Raw genomic sequence first — 20822 nt, forward strand, 5'->3', positions numbered from 1 at the left:
AAGGGCCTGGGAGTACATAACCATGCCCCCTAATATACCATGACCATATTCCCGGCCACTCATCCTAAAACAATTGTGTGCGGTATAATTACTGAGTCAGGACAAAGCATAGCCATGTACCTAAATGGCCATAACCACCCCCCATACTGGGACTTAGCCAAAGTGACAGGAGCCCTGGTGAGTGCTACAGTTTATAGTTATCATATTCTTCCCTACTGCCTTTTTGTGGAGTGGAAATACAATTGGCATTCTGCTGCCATCTGGAATTGAACAGCGCTGCTCTTTGTCTATAGTTTCGTCCAATTGATGTATCCAGATTTCATTTTGAGAGTTCAAGCACAAGTACTATATCAAGACAGTTTGCAATATCTTTTTCTCTTTCAGCATATGTAGCCTTTCAATTTATACTTAAACTTTTTCCAGTTCAAAGATTTTTTGCTAATACAGTATGTGTTGCATGGTTTTAAATGGGTGTGATAGATGATCCTGGCGGTCGGGATCGGGTGGTCACATGACCGACACCGGCATCCCAGCATTTAGAATGCCGACAGGGGACAGGGTAATTATTTAATTCTTCCCCTGTCCCCTTTCCTAACCCACCTGTAGTGGTGGCTAGGGCTAAGATAGTGGGGGTGGCAACTAGGGCTTAGTCATGGGGGGGAAGCTAGGGCCAAGACTCCCCCCCCTTTAGTGCCTTACTCCTCCCACCCCCAGCCCTAACCCTCACCCCGATACTTACCTTTGGGATGTCGGCAGTTAGTGTTCTGCCTCCAGGATTCATTGACAGTGAAATCAAAATAATATTATGTTTTATAACAAACTACATATTACTCCATTGTATTCCATTACTAATACAGGTTGAGTATCCCATATCCATATATTCCGAAATACAGAATATTCCGAAATACGGACTTTTTTGAGTGAGAGTGAGATAGTGAAACCTTTGTTTTTTGATGGCTCAATGTACACAAACTTTGTTTAATACACAAAGTTATTAATAATATCGTATTAAATGACCTTCAGGCTGTGTATATAAGGTGTATATGAAACATAAATGAATTGTGTGTATGTACATACACTTTGTTTAATGCACAAAGTTATAAAAAATATTGGCTAAATTAACTTCAGGCTGTTTGTATAAGGTGTATATGTAACATAAATGCATTCTGTGCTTAGATTTAGGTCCCATCACCATGATATCTCATTATGGTATCTAATTATTCCAAAATACGGAAAAATCCGATATCCAAAATACCTCTGGTCCCAAGCATTTTGGATAAGGGATACTCAACCTGTATACCACCTATTTATTTATCATTTTATGTCTATGCTATTGTCAAGGCTATGTTATTGTCCCTGCTCAGTTGATTTTACTTGATAATGAAATAATGTGTTTCTGTACAGGTGCAACCAGACGTGGAAGACCTTGATCCCTCTCTTCTAGGGGATGAAAAAGAAGATAAACCTCAAGAGAAGTTGGGGAAGCTGCAGTATTCCCTGGACTATGATTTCCAAACAGGACAGGTATAGAGAGAAGCTACTATTTAATATTTTGGGCCTCCTACACCTAAATAGAAACATCTTAGTTCTATGACACACAGAATTATTTAGAGTAACCACTGCACATCACATTCCATGGACCAAGAAGCAGTTTTTGGTTCCAGGCTAAATGCAACTAGAGATCAGTTGGAGACTGCTTATTATGCAGCAGAATCCAATTTTACATACTGTACATAGGAATCCCCAGTTAACTATCATAAATGCATTTAAATGACTCCAAATCCTTTTTTTAACATTGCAAAATATATATTATTGATTAACATATCACTTCTTCATATTAGGAGCCGCCGCTACAGCTCAAGGTCTGGCTGGTTGCTATGCAACCAGGACTCTCTGCGGCCGCACTGCCTGTTGGTCCCAGCTGTTACTAAGCTGGGACGCTTGCTTTATGCAGCTGCAGTGTAAGTAATTGCAAGGCGCCTGCTCTGTAAGTGCATCTACTCAGCTGTATTGTAATTAATTGCAAGGGGCCTGTCTCTGTACGTGCAGCTACTCAGCTCAGTGTAATTCATTTCAGGGGTCTCTCTCCCTTCTGGGGTTCTGGTTATGGTAAAAGCCAGTGAGGGCTTAGCCTCCCTGTCGGTTATAGCTTCTGTCCTGCCAGAAGTTACCTGCCCTGCTGTCCTCAAGACCCCAAACATATCACTTTCCAGGCCACCTAGCACATAACTCCCAACATGACCCTCTCTAGGAGGGACTGACTGCTCTGTTCCTAGACTTCCCTCTTAATTTATGATTGCCATCACCTGTGGTGAAACACATTTCGTATTCATTAACCTAAGGTTAAAAAAAAGGTTCCAGGAGATCATACATTAAGAGAAAAGTCTAGAAGCAGACCATTTTGTCCCTCTTGGAGAGGGTCATGTTGGGAGGTACATGGCAATACCAACTCTTTTATTGTTAAAGCTATTGGGCCATATTCTGAGTCGGACGCCGATAGATTTTAGCATGCCCCAAAGAAAGCCAACGGTGACTACGCATGTGTCAGATCAGGTGTTGTATGTAGCGGGTGTGCAGGTGTAGTCCTTACTTACGGGCACATTTAAAAGATCCACAGGTTGAGCTAATTATTTCACTTGTGATTCTGTGAGGAGACCTGGAAAACAAGAACTGTTTGGGGTCCTGATGACCGAGTTAGAATTCCTATGCTCTAGTAGTTTCCTGCTAGTTATTGACATCCATTCTTGCCTAGGTACTAGTCCCTGCTTGTTGGAATCCCTGCCTGCAATTATCCTTTGCCAGTACTGTGTCTGTCTGTTATTATATCTTTTTCTGGACCTAAGATTCTCAACCTGCTTTATTCCTCTCCCAGCTTAAGCTATTACCATTAATCTCTCTGTATTTACCTACAGCCTCAGTGCTATTACTTCTTTTCCCATCTTTTCCCACCTCAGCCCATTCATTGTGCTTGCCTAGTTCCACGTTGACTCTTTGTACCTGTGTTGCATCCTAGTATTGGGTGAATTTACTCGGCTATCTTGTGTAACCTGAGGGCAGTGTTTACGCAAGTGATCCAAAATTGCATCTTTGGACACAGCAGAGGATCACAGAAGCCAGCAGAAGGCGTCTGTTTACCCAAGGTGCCTCCTGCAGCATAAGCATCATTTACCAGTAGCAGCTGTGACAACCAGGGGCACCGTCAGCTGTGCCGGGGCCCAGGTACTCAGAGGGGGCAAGACCAGCCCCTTCCTTAGAAAATATTTTAAAAAATAGTTTCTGTGTGGCCGCACTGTGGTATGCTGGATGAGGACCGATGAGCGGCAGGGACAGCGGCAGAAGGGGGTGTGCGATCGCTCACCCCACCCCCCCTCCCGCAGCACATCACACAGGGAGAGAGAGGACTCTACTTCTGCAACTGCCTCACTCCCAGCGCAGCACACAGCAGGTCTCTCTCTCTCTCTGTGCCCCAGATGCCACTGGTTACAGGGAGGGGAAGGGGGGGTAGCAGGACCTGGGACCCCCCTTGGGACCCTACAACAGGCCAGAGCTGGGTAAAGAGTGCCACTGGTGACAACTGTCACAGCTGCTACTGTTTAGTGTACTAGGTTGAATCAGACCCTATGCACCCATTTCTCCTATGCTTACCTTTGTCCGTGTGTGGGCCCCTTCCTCTCCCGAGTCCCGTGGCCAGCAGCGCTGTTAGTGCTTTGAGAGAGCACTAGAGACTCTGGAACAGTGCCAGAGTCTAATGCGAATGCGCAGGTCTGCGTCCGCCGTGCCATTTGTTGCATATTGCCGTGTCGACATGGGTCGGTGTGCGGTGTGAAAGGGGCATAGCTGAAATCCCGGGTCGCCTGATCCGGTAATTCAACCCGGGAATAAAGTAGTGTTATACCCGGGTTGAATACCGAGTCAGTGGCTGCGTAAGCGGCCTCCCGGGTCGATGCGGGCTCCTGGGTCGATGATCTCATCTCCTAGCGCCGCCTTCACCTTTGCTCCCACCGCCGGCTCCGCCCCACGCTGCTATGGCAATCCGCCCGGCATATTGCCCGGTCGGGGGAAGCCTGCAGCAGCTGCCAATGCCGGATCCCACTCGGGAAGGACCCGTTTCCAATTCCCGGGTGGGATCCGGCATTGGCAAGTGTGAAAGGGGTATAAAATATTCTGCCTAGTACCATTCATTTTAATATACATTGTTCTGCATCCTGTCTATTATTACGCACAGTCACTGTTCACATTCAGAGTATGAATTATATCCCAAGCTCCCCTTTCAAATTTATTGAAACACAAACTTCAGATTCTGATTCTCACTTTTTCTCTTCATCCCAATGTAGCTGGTCGTTGGAATTATACAAGCTGCAGATCTACCAGCATTAGACATCGGAGGGACTTCCGATCCATATGTCAAAGTATTTCTCCTACCTGACAAAAAGAAGAAGTATGAAACAAAAGTTCATCGCAAGACTCTTAACCCAACCTTCAATGAGTCCTTCACTTTTAAGGTAGGGACTAATATAGTTTACCGTGTTTCTCTCTTTTTTTTTTAAAACAAGGTAATTCATGTTTTCAAATATACACATTTCTGTTTCAGAACATGGGAACCCCTGGCTTAGCATAACTAAACTGCTTCAGAACATCATTAAACGCATTAAACTTGTCTAGAACATTAAAACTTGTACCCTCGCGGGCTCACTTTGCTTGCCATACTTCGGGCAAGGTGGCTCGCTCCGCTCAGCTTGCCACAGGTTACTATTCCCAATAGATGTCCACATGGATAGCAGTAGTAGTTACCCAGGGGGTCCCATGTTCAGAACTTGAGACCAGATTTCTATATATACTTTGTGTATGCTGAATATCCTTTATTATGCTATTAACTGTGTGTCCCATTGATCTTCTTTTACATTACGATTAGAGACCAAAAAAGGTTGAAAACCACTGGTCTGTACTGATATAATAATAATAATAATAATAATAATAATAATAATATATAAAAGAACATGGGCATAAAGAGAACTATTATCACCTGTATTAGGGTGGGTAGGGTGCTTAAGCATGCCCCCACTGTAAATACCTGAGCTGCCTGCAGAAACAATGCCGCTGAAGGGACCATGAAGGTAAGAAGATGCCGGGGGGTATGGGTGCACCTCCTTAGTTAGATATACAGAGCACATTAAATAACATGCTTTTAATATGGAGTTATTACCAGTTATTACTTTGCAATCCTGTTTATGTGTTGGCTCCTGGAAGACAGATATTATTGCACATAAAAGTAATGACAGAAGAGGGGCACATGATCACTTTTCAGTATCTGTTTAATCTCAATCAATTCACTTCTCTTAGGCTAAGTACACTCTTGTCGATGTGCACCCGATATATCGTCTGAACCGGCAGATTGGACGATATATCGTAGACATCGGTAAGTGTGTATACCCTACCACGGCTCGTTAACGAGGTACAATATCTTTAGTTTTCAACTTTAAATCTAAAGATATGGGGCCTAATTCAGATCTGATCGCAGCAGCAAATTTGTTAGCAGTTTCTATATGTTTATTTACTATTTATTTATTAAGTTATAAAGCCCATATATACTGTATGATGAATGGCTTTACACAGAATATGTAATCCTTCACATAAACCTCAGTGGAGTTTACAGTCCAGGTTCCCTATGCACACACACTATGGGCACCTAATATGCACACACTATGGCTGCTGCCTATCTTTGTTATGCAGCTAATACTGCTAAAACCCCTTCCATGGTGTACAGCCATGCGTCTGAATATGTAACAACTGAGACGGACACTTTCAGCATCTTTAGACGCAGCCATCGGTCGCAACATCAAAACTTCCACAAGTCCCATGCAAGGTGCAGATACTCCATCAGAGTATGGCCTCCAACATGAGCAATTAAGCACTTGAGTTCACAACAAGTTCAGCGAAACACCTACAAAACTTCCAAAGCTCACCCATAAGACAGACCATCTTCATGCATCTGAATAGCCACTTCACAGTCACCGCCCAGGAACACCCAGCACATTTCTAATACACTTCAGAGACCATGCTTCTCAGTTGCTATTGAACCTCTGTGCATATTGTACATGCATTGTTCGACTTTTTAGTGATTAGGCCGGCTACACATTAGAACGATTTAATGAAGGACGGAACAATCACTGTTCCATCCTTCACTAATATGCACTGGATTGCATGTGATATCTTCCAGTTTGCCGTGCAGCATGGTTGACCAGAAGATATTGCATACAACCATGGGTACACAATGTACAATACGGGTTCACTACGATATGCCGGCGGTCGGGCTCCCGGCGACCAGCATACCGGCGCCGGGAGCCCGACCGCCGGCTTACCGACAGTGTGGCGAGCGCAAATGAGCCCCTTGCGGGCACGGTGGCGCGCTACGTGCACCACACTATTTTATTCTCCCTCCAGGGGGGTCGTGGACCCCCACGAGGGAGAATAAGTGTCGTATGCAGGCTGTCGGGCTCCCGGCGCCGGTATGCTGGTCGCCGGGAGCCCGACCGCCGGCATACTGAAGACCACCCTTACAATACGGCCATTATGTTGTTCCGATTTGGGTGGAAACTACATATTGCGCCAATATCGTTCACCCTTAGACACATGCGCAGTTAAAAAACATCGACCATTCGCGTGAGTATCATCATTGAGTGGAATTTACATGCCCCATGTCTAATTTCATCACAGGACAGTAAAGACAACTGCATTGTCTTTGAAAAGTGGACTGAAAATTGTGCAAACACAGCAAGTTTGTCACCGGAAGTAGGTATCGGGGGGTCACTGCTCAGCACACAGTGGTTACCATTCTTTCGGTAGGGTGTGTGACACGGGGTACTCCTTAACACACGGGCCTATGTGCATCACACACCATGCAACATCCAACTGGCGCCACTGTAGCTCACTGGCAATGCACCTCTTTTACTTGAACCACCGCTGTTGGCTGACTCAAGTCAAGATGTGAAAATAGCAGTTAAACTGGAAGAAGTGGTGTCCACATAGTTAAGGACAAAGAAAAAAAAATATAAAAATTATTTCTCTTAAGTATGTTTCATTAAAAGAAACATTATACTTTTCTAAAATATATATATATATATATATATATTACAAAACTAATTTTACATTTGCATGGAGAAAAGTTGTTCTAATGGCCTAATTCACACCTGATCTCTGATGTGCAAAGCGGGTGATTATCGATCGACTGCACATGTGTACGGATCGTAGTGCGCACACGCAAGGCCAAACTGTGAAAAAATTCAGTGACTTTTTTGATTGCTCGGTGTACGTAAGTTGATTGGCAGGAAGCAGGCATTTGGGGGTGGTAACTGGCCATTTTCTGGAAGCGTCACGGAAAACGCAGGCGTTCCCAGGCGTTTTGAGGGAGGGTGTGTGACGTCAGCTCCGGCCCAATCAGCCTGATTCTATCACACTGTAATAGTAGGTTCTGAGCTACACACAGACTGCACAGACTTGAAAAATCATTTGATGGTGAGTGAGTTGCAACTGGATTTGCATCTGACCGGCGTTCGCACAGATTGTCGCAAGGCATACGCAGACTTGCATGGGGTGGTTTTTCACTCTGTCTGGGCGGTGACTATCTGATCGCAGACCGCTGCAAATTCGCAGAGGAGCGATCAGGTCTGAATTAGGCACTAATTTGTTTATTTTTCCTGCTTCACTGTTAGCCTCCCTTCTGCTTCTCTCTTCTGTATTTCTTTTTAGGGGAGTGGTTTTAGTATGACCTGCCCATATGGGAGCCTCTTACTAATAACAATACAGCTCCAATTTAATTTTTCAAATAATTGGGCAACAGGGCATTACTGGACAGTCATCCAGGCAGCTGGATCACTAACACTTATAGTATTGGTCCTACAGGACTTCCAAAGACTACAGAAGCCCTGTAGTACCAATACTGTGTTAATGAATGACTAGCCAGCATAGTCATTAAGCTCCACCACTGGTCTACCAGTAGCCAGGGCTTAAAGTGGTCCTGGAGAGGTGGGGGAACTCACCTCGCCCACGACCCCTCCTGCTTAGCGTGCGCCGCAGGAAGGGGTGTGGCCTCAAGGAAGAGTACCACCAATTCAAAATAAGGCCTCACAGTAGCACAATCTTATTCACATTGCCCACCCCACATACTAGTGCCCTTTACACACACAATGCCCACAATAGCAGAGCCACTTACACACACAATACCCACTGCAGTGCCCTCCTCATCCAAATTTTAGATTTGATTCCCAATATAGCAGTATATGTTGAACAACCTTTGCTCACCTCTCTTATGTCTTCTGTGTACCCTTCTGCTTTCTTGTTTCCTTTGTCTGTCACTCTCCTCATGAGTCCATATCTTCATCCTAGGTATCCCTTAATGCTCTCCTTTGTGTCTAATCAACTGAACCTTTATCTCCTTTACTTACCCCCTACACCTCTCACTCCCTGTGCCTCACTCCCCCATCTCACCCCTGCACCTCTCACTCCCTCCCCATCTCACCCCCTGCACCTCTCACTCCCCCAACCCTGCACCTCTCACTTCCCCATATCACCCCCTGCACCTCTCACTCCTCCATCTCACCCCCTGCTCCTCTCACTCCCCCAACTCACCCCCTGCACCTCTCACTCCCTCCCCATCTCACCCCCTACTTCTCTCACCCCTTCCCCATCTCACCCCCTGCACCTCTCATTCCCTCCCCATCTCACCCCCTGCTACTCACTCCTTCTCCATCCCAACCCCTGCACCTCTCCCTCCCTCCCTCCCTCCCTCCCCATCTCACCCCCTTCAACTCTCACTCCTTCCCCATCTCACCCCCTGCTCCTCTTACTCCCTCCCCATATCACCCCCTGCTTCAGTGGCCATGGCCTGGAGCATCAGGTCCCGCTGCGGTGTAACACTGGCAGCGGCCGCCAGATAGTACTCGCTCATGGACCGGCTGCTATTGAAAAGAAGCGAGGAAGCACTTTGAATCTGGCGCCGATTGTGTGCCATTCACGGCTCCCAGACTGCCAGCTAATGAGAAGCTGCCACTTGGCAGCTTCTCATTGGCTGGCGGTCCGTGAGCCGTGATTGGCTCATGCCAGACTTTAAAAAAGCCGCCCCTTCTTTTGATTGGCTCTGCAGCCGGTCCGTGAGCTGGGATTGGCTGGCGGCCGCTTTCACCTTTACAATAGAGCAGGGAACTGATGCTGTGGCCGGGCAGAGTCAGAACTGGTTCCGCCATCAAATAGAGGTGACGGAACGCAGTTCTGCCCCGTTCCGGCCAACTTTAACCACTGCCAGTAGCCAACCCAAAATGTTCAGTGTGGGTCCAGGCTTAAGAAACATGCCACCCATCCCAGCACACCCCCTGCTGCTGGCCCATCCCACCCCACCTGAAGGTTTACGTGACTGCAGATCCCCAGTGTCCACCTGGTCATAGACTAGCTAACAATTACCTAGTGAGTGTCTTTAGGTAATTCTCCCACTAAGGTATATGATCTCTCATAAGTAGGCCCCTCCTACAGTGCCCTTTGTTTTCACATACGTATTTATTTAATCAACTTTGTAAGTGTATAGTTAAGTATGCTCTGTTTTCCCCAAAGTCAATGCTGCAGGACTCTGTGGTGCATTAAAAATCTATATATATTATTGACCAGTACGCTTGTACAGTATATGATAAAACTGTGCGTTTACCACTGGTGGAAACTATATTTTGGTAAGAACATCATGCAGGCATAATAAGAAAATAGAAGTATTTTTTTTTTATGGAAATCAGTCCAGACCCATAGGAACCTTTGGTAAAGTGAAAGCTGAAATCAACTTTGACTTGCCAACATGATACCCTAACCTGGTTTTTCCCAAACTTTTTTTTAACTATGGCACGCTGCAGTATCAGACTTTTTTTTACGACAACTATAGGCCAAACGTTTCTTATTGATAAATTTAGAAAGAAATATTAAATTAAGTAGATTGTGTTTATATGTCATCCTTAGGGTCAGTTGTGTGGTGAGGGACAAGATTTGCTTCTGTTTGCCCACATATTTTATGATTGACAGCCACCAGAACTGGTTATGTCTATTACATTGACCATAAATAATTGAAATTGTTTCCTGGACCACCAACCGAGGTCACCCCTGCAAGTGTCCCGAGGCACCCCAGGGTGCTACAGCACACAGTTTAAGAACTACTACCCTAGGTTTTCATGGCTACAGCCTCTTAATCGGAGGACCACAGCAGTTGACAGTCACTCTTAGTAACTAATCTTAGCAAAACATAGAAGAGAAGTGCAGATTTCTCTGTAATGCCATTTCCATTGAATAGTGTTCAGTCATTGTTTTAGCCACTCGGTATACAGAGATAGATATGTATATTGCTTTACCATTAGTTGTATTCTTTTTAATAAATATGACTGTTTGGCATATTACAGAAAGAGAACCGGAAATTTCATATGTTAAATATTTATTATATTCATTTTGCAGAAATTGGATTTTTTTCTGGATAATTTATTTCATCCATTTGAATAATTGGACAGATATGAAAAATTAGATCAGATTGGTGCGCTAATCTTTTAAAGAATGAAAACAATACTTCCCTCATTATTTTTTCTTTTTACCAAAAAGAAAAATATTGAGAAGTATTGTTTTCATACTTTAAAGGATTAGCACACCAATCTGATCTAATTTTTCATATCTGTTTATTACATTGGTATTGGGGATACCTTGACCAGAGGGTTGATGCTTATCTGTTTGTGCGCCAGGTTACTCTTCATCTACTCTTTCCCTTTGAATAATTGCTTGTTTGCTTGCAGATTCCCTATGCAGAGCTTGGAGGGAAGACATTAGTGATGTCGGTGTATGATTTTGACCGATTTTCTAAACATGACGCCATTGGAGAAGCCCGTGTCCACATGAACACTGTAGACCTGGCTCATGTCATTGAGGAGTGGCAGGACCTTCAGTCTGCTGAAAAAGAAGAGGTAAATCCTATTAGGATCTCTTATATAAGAAGACAATGCAAGCCTGGTGTATTCATTAAGTGGTGAAATCTATGCGTTAGCTGTGGATTTACTGCGCAAGGAAACTTACTAGTAATAGAATAGCTCGGGGCGTAAAAGTCTGAGGCTACAAGCCGTTTTCCTTGTGCATTAAGTATCTTACCTAATTGAATATGGCACTAGCAGTCTGGTAAAGGGCACTGGGAGGGGCTAGGAACAAACGTGTTGATGGACCTCCATGAAGGGAACGTTGCAGCAGCCTCTAGAGATGAAGCCTGATTTCAAAATTGTTGAGTGAAAACACTCCTTCTGCCACATGCATCATATTCACCACACTCCCCCAAAGAACAGAGGCAGTGACCTGGCTACTTACTGTTTATTATTTTCTTAGTGAGAATAGGGCTGCATATTACTAATTATAATGATGGGAAGATGGGGAAAGGAGGTGAGCAAGAAGCCACAAACTGAGAATCTCAAAGTAGAAGAAGCAGGGTCCTCAACTGCACAATTTATCAGTTGATTGAGAGAAAGAAAGAGGAAACTCTTTGTTGGGGGTTATTATTTAAAACATCGCTTTTAATAATAATTTTTAAGAAATGATGAACTCACTAAGATAGCCTGCATCTGCTGTTGACCGTATATAAGAACGTATAAGAATTAAGGTCAACAGCAGATGCAGGCTATCTTAGTGCATATAGGTACAAATATCACCAGCACTCTCATTGGCCACCCAATGTCAAAACGATAAGACTGTCAAATGTAGAAGCTTGTTTGTACCATATGCACGCTTCCTTACTACTTAATTTCTATTCTATCTTATCTTGAATTGGAATTAATTATTAATATATTGTTGACAGATTGTTTGCTTTTTTATCTGCTTAATCCCAGAGCGATTTTTCACGCATAAAAGGGATTACAACATTCTACTGCTATTTGGAAATGTACTATGGGCTGTACTCACATTGGGCCCCCTATTATATTTGTGGATTTTGATTTGATGAGTATACTACCCACGGTAACCCACCTCATAATTTGAAGAGTGTTATACTTATCAATGCCACAATTGTTGTTTGTGAGTTCGTCATGTCTTAAAAATTATAATTTAAAAATATGTTTTAAATAATAACCTTATAAGTGTGCCCCAACAAAGAGAGTTTCCTTTTTCTTTCCCTCAAGCACTAAAGTGTTTAACAGACCTCTTAGGGAGAACCACAATTATCAATATCTTTCAGCCATAACAAGACATGTTATAGATGTGTTATTGGTGAACTGTAAAATACCGGTTACCTGAATTTTTGTATTACCCTACTAGATAGGGTTAAATCAGTGCACCTCCAACCACCCTTTCCCTTTGTCCAAGTTATGAGTTGTTACGGAAGACAAATGTGTCAAACACATACAATATCTCTATGGAAAAAAAAATCCAACTTGAAGGCTTTATGAATCAGTGCGGTGTGATCTGAATCTTCTATATACAAATGGCCTTTTCTTGCATATTCTGTACAGATACGTCCCAATGCATGCCAGTACATGATTTTTTTTAATTTGCAGGATCCCCAGTGAGTAATGATTAGTTATTTACCTTTAAATTAATAGGCTCCCTGTAGATTGTGGTTGCTGTAGTTTTTCCCTGCCGCGACATTACGTTTTCTCTTATTTATTTTCTGTGTTATGAGTAACTTCAGTTTTAATCACCAATTGTGTGATCCCAGCTGATTTTCATATCTTTCTCACTTGTATTCCAGGAAATTGTTATACGAGAGCTGTTAGTGGCCAGATGCCCTCCCCAGCTATATCAAACTTTACACGTATTAAAAGAAAATTAGCGTACAGGCGTTAGTGTCATTTACATTTCCTGCACTACAAAACATTTTTTGTTGTTTGTTTCTTCAAATTGTAATTTTAGATAATGATAATAACTACAATGATGATGATTATTATTGTTATTATTATTATTATAATTATTATTATTACTACATTAATATAATTAATCTAATTAATGGTAGTAGTAGCCACAGTGAACATTTTTTTTTGAAACCTTAAAATATATATATGTAAAAATTAGAGAATAAACTTGACACCTATGTACTTGACACCCTCTTAAAAGTAGAACACATGGAGTGGATAGAGCAAAATATGCACTCCCTAATTACTTAGGTGGCAACGGGAAATCAATAAAGTGCAATAGTGAATCACACTGGGTTGCGATATAAAAATGGTGAAGATTGCCAGCACCTAATAGTTCTTCAAAGTGTCTAAAAAGGTACAATAGTGAAAATAAAACTATAGTAGCTTATCTTTAGGCTTACTTGTATTCAGATCTCTCTGCTTTCAGGGGGCACCTGCGTTTCCTGTGAGTGGAAACTTGGGGCCGTATAGCCTGCATGCACAGCCAAGCTACGTAGGCAAGGGTCTACCCCTATTCGATGTGATCGCAAATGAATTGCAATCGCATCGCAGGACAGATCCACACATGCTGGGCTGCATTCTCCTGTGCTGGGCGGCCCGCAGCATGTCAGTAGTATGGTTGCAGATTTTGTTGCAATAGCAAAATCTGCGACCAACTCTGAATAACTCCTTATTAATGTCCCAATATTATACACCCACTGCAAAGATACTTCAAGATTAACCGTAGAATACATTTAATTTTCAAAAAAAGTACAAAATCAGCATATACTGTAACTAGCTAGTAGCAAACAAACAAAATGCACAAAAGAGTAGCGCTTATCTGTCCAATTTGTGGAGCCAGGTATAAGGTCTTTTAAACGCGTTTCGACTTCATCAAGGGGATCATTGATTTTTTTACTTTTCTAATTCAAATATATTTTATTGCTAAACCTGAATCTGCTCATGTCCAGGTGCCAATTTAGTAATTAATGTGTATGGACCTAATGAAGCATGGATCCCTAAATTGCAAAAATGCAATTCGGACATTTATGCTGCAAATGCATTGCGCGTGCGCGAAGACTAATGTGTGATTGCTGTGCATTTGCAGGCTTAGTGAGATAAGATAGCAGAGTGATTGACAGGGAGTGACCATTTGTGGGAGGCAACATGGCATTTGTGGGGAGTGGTTGGAAAAATGCAGGCAAGTCATGGCCGTTTTTGTGGAGCATATATCTGATGTCAACTGCGATCACTTGCGATTAAAAACATGGCGCCGGTGCAACTTGGCGCCGGTGCAACTGCATCTGCATTATTCTGAGTAGGCATGGGTCAACCGCAACTGTCGATGGTTTCTGTGTATGCACTGCACTTCTGACTCAGAGTTGCAATCGCTTCGGTGGGCGTCTTTTACCATTTCAGGGCGCCTCTTCACATGAGATTTTTAGCAGTAGCAGTTTTGAGACAATCGCTATTTCATTCTCAATAATGAGCCATGCTGAAGTAGGCTCTAAGGGCCTAATATGGTGCAGAAACTACCCCCAATTTACAAAACATGGCCCCAATCAGGCACACACCGGAAACAGGTCCTCATCATACCCACATCACAGTGCTCTCTAGATGCCTCAGGGTCATTGAATGTCATCTGTCTAATGTAACAAGGTGGTAGCTTCCATGAAATAAGATACAAGGAATAGATACTTACCAAGATGCTGAACCTCTTTACTGCTATAGCTGTAAGCAAAGGTGGGGTGTTTTTATTTAGTGCCATGAAAGGTACTCGCACCATCCAGATTATATATAGACATGAACGTTTACCCAAAATCCAATCCTAAAGTTGAATACTGCAGAAAGGATCAAAATTCATGAGAATGCCGTAGAGTTTACATTCTGATGCTCTGCACTGTACTGTATATACTGTATGCATGTATGTACTGTATGCACATATATACTGCTCGTTCGAGTCACATTATTATGACTACCTCCTACATTTGACGTTGGCAGCGCATAGCCCATGAAGTACGTTACATGCCACGTGCTGGCTTGGTGGGTATATAAGGTGTGCAATAGGTCGACTGCACACATATCACTAGTTGCTGTCATGAGTAAAAGAGGAGACTTATCCGAGTTGCAAAAAGAGATTATTATCAGCTTTCGGGCCAAGGGTGGCAGTATTTCTGAAACAGCGCAGTACGTGAACCGCTCACATGCTGCTGTGGTGAAGGTGTATCGTGACTGGACAAATGGTACCATTGCAAATAACTGATGTGGAAACTGCAGAGCACCACGTGCCTTTGATGTCAGAGGTGAATGTTGGCTACAAGGTTGCATGAGATCTGACCGATACTCTACAAGTGGAGCAGTTCACTGACAAAATGAACATGGGGGCTACCAGACGTGTGTCTAAAATGACAGCTCAGCCCATCTAGCTACTGTCCGTGCTGCACATGGTGGTTACTCTGGCTATTAGCTGGTGGTCATAATAATGTGACTTGACCGTGTATATGCACTGCTACTTGTAGTAGAAAAGAGAGTAGTGTTCTAGAGAGCGGACACTACTATAATAACTACACTTATTTGTTGCTTCAGCTCTTTGACTGGCACCAATTGCATGTACTGTATTAGGCTTTATTGGGCTGTCTATTTCTTTTTAGATATAAGTGTTAGTTCCAGAGGATACCACTCCATGGTCCCCTGTATTGATTTGTAATGTTATGCTTATTTAGTGTTTTAGATGCCATGTTTCAAATATGCTTTAAAATGAATGATTACACTATTACTACTATTCCTATTACGACTCCTATGAATTATGAAATTACCTGTAATTGTGGACAGTCAGACAGATGATTAGATGAAGGCTCACGTAGTGATCTTAAGAAATAAGTCTTTGCAGAAAGCCATTTGGCATGACAAGCACTACACCTTGTGGTCACAGCACAATCTGTGCAGCTTTATTCTATTTTCTGGTCCCGAATGGAATGTGTTTCTTTAAAGCTTCGCAAAAGCATTCGGATTCCATAAGGACTGACATTTAAACAACAAAAAATGTGTTTTACTGAAGAAGAAACCTATTCTGTGTGGTTACAAAACAATCCTACAACTGAACTGTATTTATATTTTTTGTTAATATAAAATATAACATGACCCTCTAACAGTTCCTGAGACTGTAAGGCAAGGGTCACTGAAGTATATGACCACAATCAATACATCAGTAGTATATGGATGCAAGCCGCCAGCATACGGTTCAGTGACTATTTGCTTTATACTTAGGTCTTATCCCTGAGTTTTATTACATTAAAGTCCACTGGTCTTCTTCAAACAATAAAACAAATAAACATCTTTCTGGTGAACTGTTATTTCTAAGAAAGCAGAAGAACTGATCTCTTGGGACTAGTGACATCACTGAGGCTTCAGTCTGATAAAATGATGTGGCTGCTTGTCAACTGCATTATCTGAATGACCGGTGGGGTATGCAGTCATGATCTCTATAGCAACTGTATAGCTAATGTCAAACTGTGGCATGTGGACATGGTTACAATATCGACATGCTACAGGTCGACACCTACACCATGTGGATATTGTTAAAATAGCTAAATACAGTATGACTTGTATATATTATATAGTTATAGTGTTCACATTAGAAATCTTACGGTTAAGGATAGCATTGGGGGATTTGTCAACATATCAACACGTCACCCTTATAGCGAGGTCCCCATATTGCAAGTTGACATCATGCATGTTGACATGATGAACATGTTAACAATTTGTTACTTTGGCAGTGTTATTGTAAATATTATGAAGTGCAGACATTTCTCATGCGTTTTCACCTACAGTACTTTACATGCATTATATAATATTCATTCTCACCAGTTTGTTCTCACATGATCATTGCCTAATGTTTGCAATGTGTTTATTTACAGCAAGAGAAGTTAGGGGACATCTGCTTCTCTCTGCGATATGTGCCCACAGCAGGGAAGCTCACTGTGATAGTGCTGGAGGCCAAAAATCTGAAGAAGATGGATGTAGGAGGACTGTCAGGTACGTTATTACTAGCAACATGCATTCTGGGTTCTCTCCCAGCTCTGCCCATTGCCTACTGTATACCACTTTCTTGCCACTCATACCATTGTCCATCACAGATAGCCCACTAGCCGTGACACAGCTACTGGCCACTTGCCTGAGGTTCCCTTACACTTCCAGCATCTTCTCCATTACCCACTACCTGAATCTCAGTTGCAATTCATATGGGCAGTGAAAGCTGCACTGTTGGACATTTTTCTGATCAAAGATAACTCACTCGATGATCAAAGATGTTCATGGCCAGGAATGTTCCATGAAACCTACACCTAACCATGTTAACATTCTCATGTGGAAGAGAATGCTCTGACCTCCGGTATCCATTCTACATTGTGACTTAGAGCAGAAGGACGGCAGAGGTGCCTAAGAGCTCTTCCGGCAAGAGATGTTCAATTTTGTTTCAAAGTGGCTCTCAAGCTTACAGAAAACATGAGCTTCTGTATAGAATATTTAGCCTTTTCATGAGAAAGGGGGATTTCAGCCTCAAAAACAGTTTGCAGTTAAAATAAAGTATGGAATGTTGCATTTTTAATCTTTTAACTGCAAAATTCCAGTTACTAGCTTAGCAATTATAAAATACGCATGTGGTTGAACCGAAAACACATTTCGATATTTTTGAGATTGGGATGACCAATATATGAGGTTGTCAAACTGGGCCAGTTCGATTGAATTTACCACTGGCTAACTGGCTTGAATACTATAGCTTGAGTATCTCTAACTGCAATGTCACACGATGGGTTTGAAAAATCAAAGGAACTGGTTGGTTGGTACTTTATCACCGTGAAATGTATCACTTTTCAAGGCTTAGTACATCTGGCCCCATATCTTTTCTAACTTTGAAATGCAAATTTTGGAACTGTAGAATTTTTGGCATTTTTTTCTAAAGGAATTTCATTACGTTTTGAAAGAATTAGCCCTATACTGTCTTTGAAACCTATTCAAATTTCAGTGTTCGTGTCAATGATTAGGGACAGCATAAATTAGGAATCTGTTAAAATTGGAATATGTGTAAATTGGAATATTTGTTAATGTTATAGATATACACAGAGGCTGTAGGAAACGCAGTCCCAGGCAGTCTGTATTTTGTGGACTTGTCTAGTCATATAAAGGTTTTGGTCGGATGTGAAAATTTTCTATCCAAATAGGTCATAAGGATAAACACCCTGTTGATTCTGACTTATTGATTATATTTCTTAACTGGTCAAATCGGTTTCCAGATCAGAAGGAAATCTAGTATCTTACAAATGTAAAGCAGTTAGGCCCTCCCTGCAAAAGGGCAATACATTTTAACTGGTTAAATGTTGTCACTGAAGCAGGATGGAATTGAACTAACTCTATTAAATGACTTACAAGTCTAATTATGATTTGCTGTGATGGACAGAGGATTTTTAAAAGGTGAGATGGCCTACCTCTGGTTCTAGACTTTAGACTCCCTAAAAGACTTTATTTCTCTTATGTCCTAGAGGATGCTGGGGACTCCGTAAGGACCATGGGGATAGACGGGCTCCGCAGGAGACATGGGCACTAAGAAAGAACTTTAGGTATGGGTGTGCACTGGCTCCTCCCTCTATGCCCCTCCTCCAGACCTCAGTTTATTACTGTGTCCAGAGGAGACTGGGTGCATTACAGAGAGCTCTCCTGAGTTTCCTGAAAAGAAAGTATTTTGTTAGGTTTTTTATTTTCAGGGAGCCTGCTGGCAACAGACTCCCTGCATCGAGGGACTGAGGAGAGAGAAACAGACCTACTTTAATGTCAGGCTCTGTTTCTTAGGCTACTGGACACCATTAGCTCCAGAGGGAATGGAATGCAGGTCTCACCCCGCAGTTCGTCTCAGAGCCGCGCCGCCGTCCTCCTCGCAGAGCCGGAAGATAGAAGCCGGGTGAGTATGTGAAGAAAGAAGACTTCAGAGGCGGCAGAAGACTTCAGATCTTCACTGAGGTAACGCGCAGCGGTAATGCTGTGCGCCATTGCTCCCACACAGCACACACACACGGCAGTCACTGTAAGGGTGCAGAGCGCAGGGGGGGGCGCCCTGGGCAGCAATAAGGACCTCCAAATCTGGCAATAAGCATATATACAGGCTGGGCACTGTATATAAAAGAGATCCTCCGCCAGTTTTTGAATTTTTCAGCGGGACCGAAGCCCGCCACTGAGGGGGCGGAGCTTGTTCCTCAGCACTCACCGGCGCCATTTTCTCCACAGCACACCGCTGAGAGGAAGCTCCCCGGACTCTCCCCTACTTACCACGGTGAAAGAGGGTTTTAAAAAAGAGGGGGGGCACATAATTTGGCGCAAATAGATAATTACAGCGCTACCTGGGTAAACATATAGTGTGTTTTTTCCTGGGTCATTAGCGCTGGGTGTGTGCTGGCATACTCTCTCTCTGTCTCTCCAAGGGGCCTTGTGTGGGAACTGTCTTCAGATAAGAGGTTTCCCTGAGTGTGTGGTGTGTCGGTACGCGTGTGTCGGCATGTCTGAGGTAGAAGGCTTTCCTAGCGAGGAGGTGGAGCAAACGAATGTGGTGTCTCCGTCGGCAACACCGACACCTGACTGGGTGGATATGTGGAATGTTTTAAGTGCTAATGTGAATTTATTGCACAAAAGGTTGGACAAAGCTGAGTCCAGGAATTATGCAGAGAGTCAGGCCCTGCCTGCCCCTATGTCGCAGGGACCCTCGGGGTCTCAAAAGCACCCGCTATCCCAAATAGTAGACACTAATACCCAGTGACGTGCGGTGAGGTCAATGGCTGGGGAGGCACTGGCCAGTGTGGGTGGTGCAATGAGCGAAAGAGAGACAGAGAGAGAGAGAGGGGGGGATAGTGTTAGAGACAGAACAATGAGAGTGCAGTCACACAGGGGGAGGAATAGGGGCAGAGAGAGGTGACTGGGGGAGGTAACAGATGGTGTCAAAAACAGTACAATGAGAGAGCAGTCACAAAGGGAGAGGGGAAGAGACGGGAAGGTGGAGAGACTGAAGGGGGCTGTGGCTGGGGGTAATTAGTTAGGGCAATGACAGAGCAGTCACACAAGAAGAGGGGCAAAAGAGAGGACAAGTACAGAAACAGGAGAGTGAGAGTGTCAGAGTTAGGAAAATGAGGGTGCAGCACTCACACAGGGAGAGGGCAGTCAGAGAGAGAGAGAGGAGGTGCAAATTGCACTATTTGGGTAATCTCTGTGAGTGCAAAAATCAGATTCAGCATTATCACCCCCCCCCCCTTCCCACTCCCAACATGTGCTTTGCTGTGCTCTAAATCATAATGAGCCTGACTCATCTGCAGTGTGCATTCTTCCCTATCCCCATGTGCACTAAAGGGCATGATAGGACTTTCAGCAGCATCCCCCTGCAGGCAGCAGGTAGCAGGCAGTGCTAATCATGGGAGCTTCCTTTCCCTTCCCAGCAGAGGCCACGCCCACCTCAGTGGCTTACTGTGAATGACAGAACTGCTGGGGAATGACAGAGAGTTCCCTGTGCCATCACAGCCCGCCCACCAGATCTGATTGGACAGACTGCAAACAAGGACCTGTGTAGCTGAGCTGTACATTACGACTATGCCCTACATTACTCACAGTCAGCATTAATGTCACAGCAGGTATCAGCCTGGCGGGGCCCACCTCCCTCTGCAGAACTGGGCACTGCTGACCTCAAAGGATCCTTTTCTATAAAACGAGCAGTGAGTAATGAAAGTGAGTGTAACCAATTCTCCTTTTACAAGAAGCCAATCAGGGAGGTTAGACAGCAGTGTGCCACGCCCCCTCTGGATCCGTCCCTGCATCAACTATCAGAAGGGGTGTGCCTTGATGTGAGCTGGAGACACAGCTCTGTCTTTGAGGCACTTGTACAGCTGCAGCATCCCCTTGTCTTTTTCAATG

At 43.6% G+C, this 20822-nt stretch overlaps 1 protein-coding gene across 2 annotated transcripts in view; it reads left to right on the forward strand.

Annotated features, from left to right (window-relative positions):
• Positions 1-20822, forward strand: part of SYT5 (synaptotagmin 5) — a 475772-nt gene that overhangs the window by 426248 nt on the left and 28702 nt on the right. For both annotated transcript variants that reach the window (XM_063942827.1, XM_063942826.1), the window contains exons 4-7: positions 1405-1524; positions 4335-4502; positions 10806-10973; positions 16796-16913. In XM_063942827.1, the coding sequence (XP_063798897.1) occupies positions 1405-1524; positions 4335-4502; positions 10806-10973; positions 16796-16913 (574 nt within the window). The remainder of the gene's footprint in view (positions 1-1404; positions 1525-4334; positions 4503-10805; positions 10974-16795; positions 16914-20822) is intronic.

The sequence above is a fragment of the Pseudophryne corroboree genome, chromosome 10, assembly GCF_028390025.1.
Source record: "Pseudophryne corroboree isolate aPseCor3 chromosome 10, aPseCor3.hap2, whole genome shotgun sequence".
In the NCBI taxonomy this organism is placed as follows: domain Eukaryota; kingdom Metazoa; phylum Chordata; class Amphibia; order Anura; family Myobatrachidae; genus Pseudophryne; species Pseudophryne corroboree.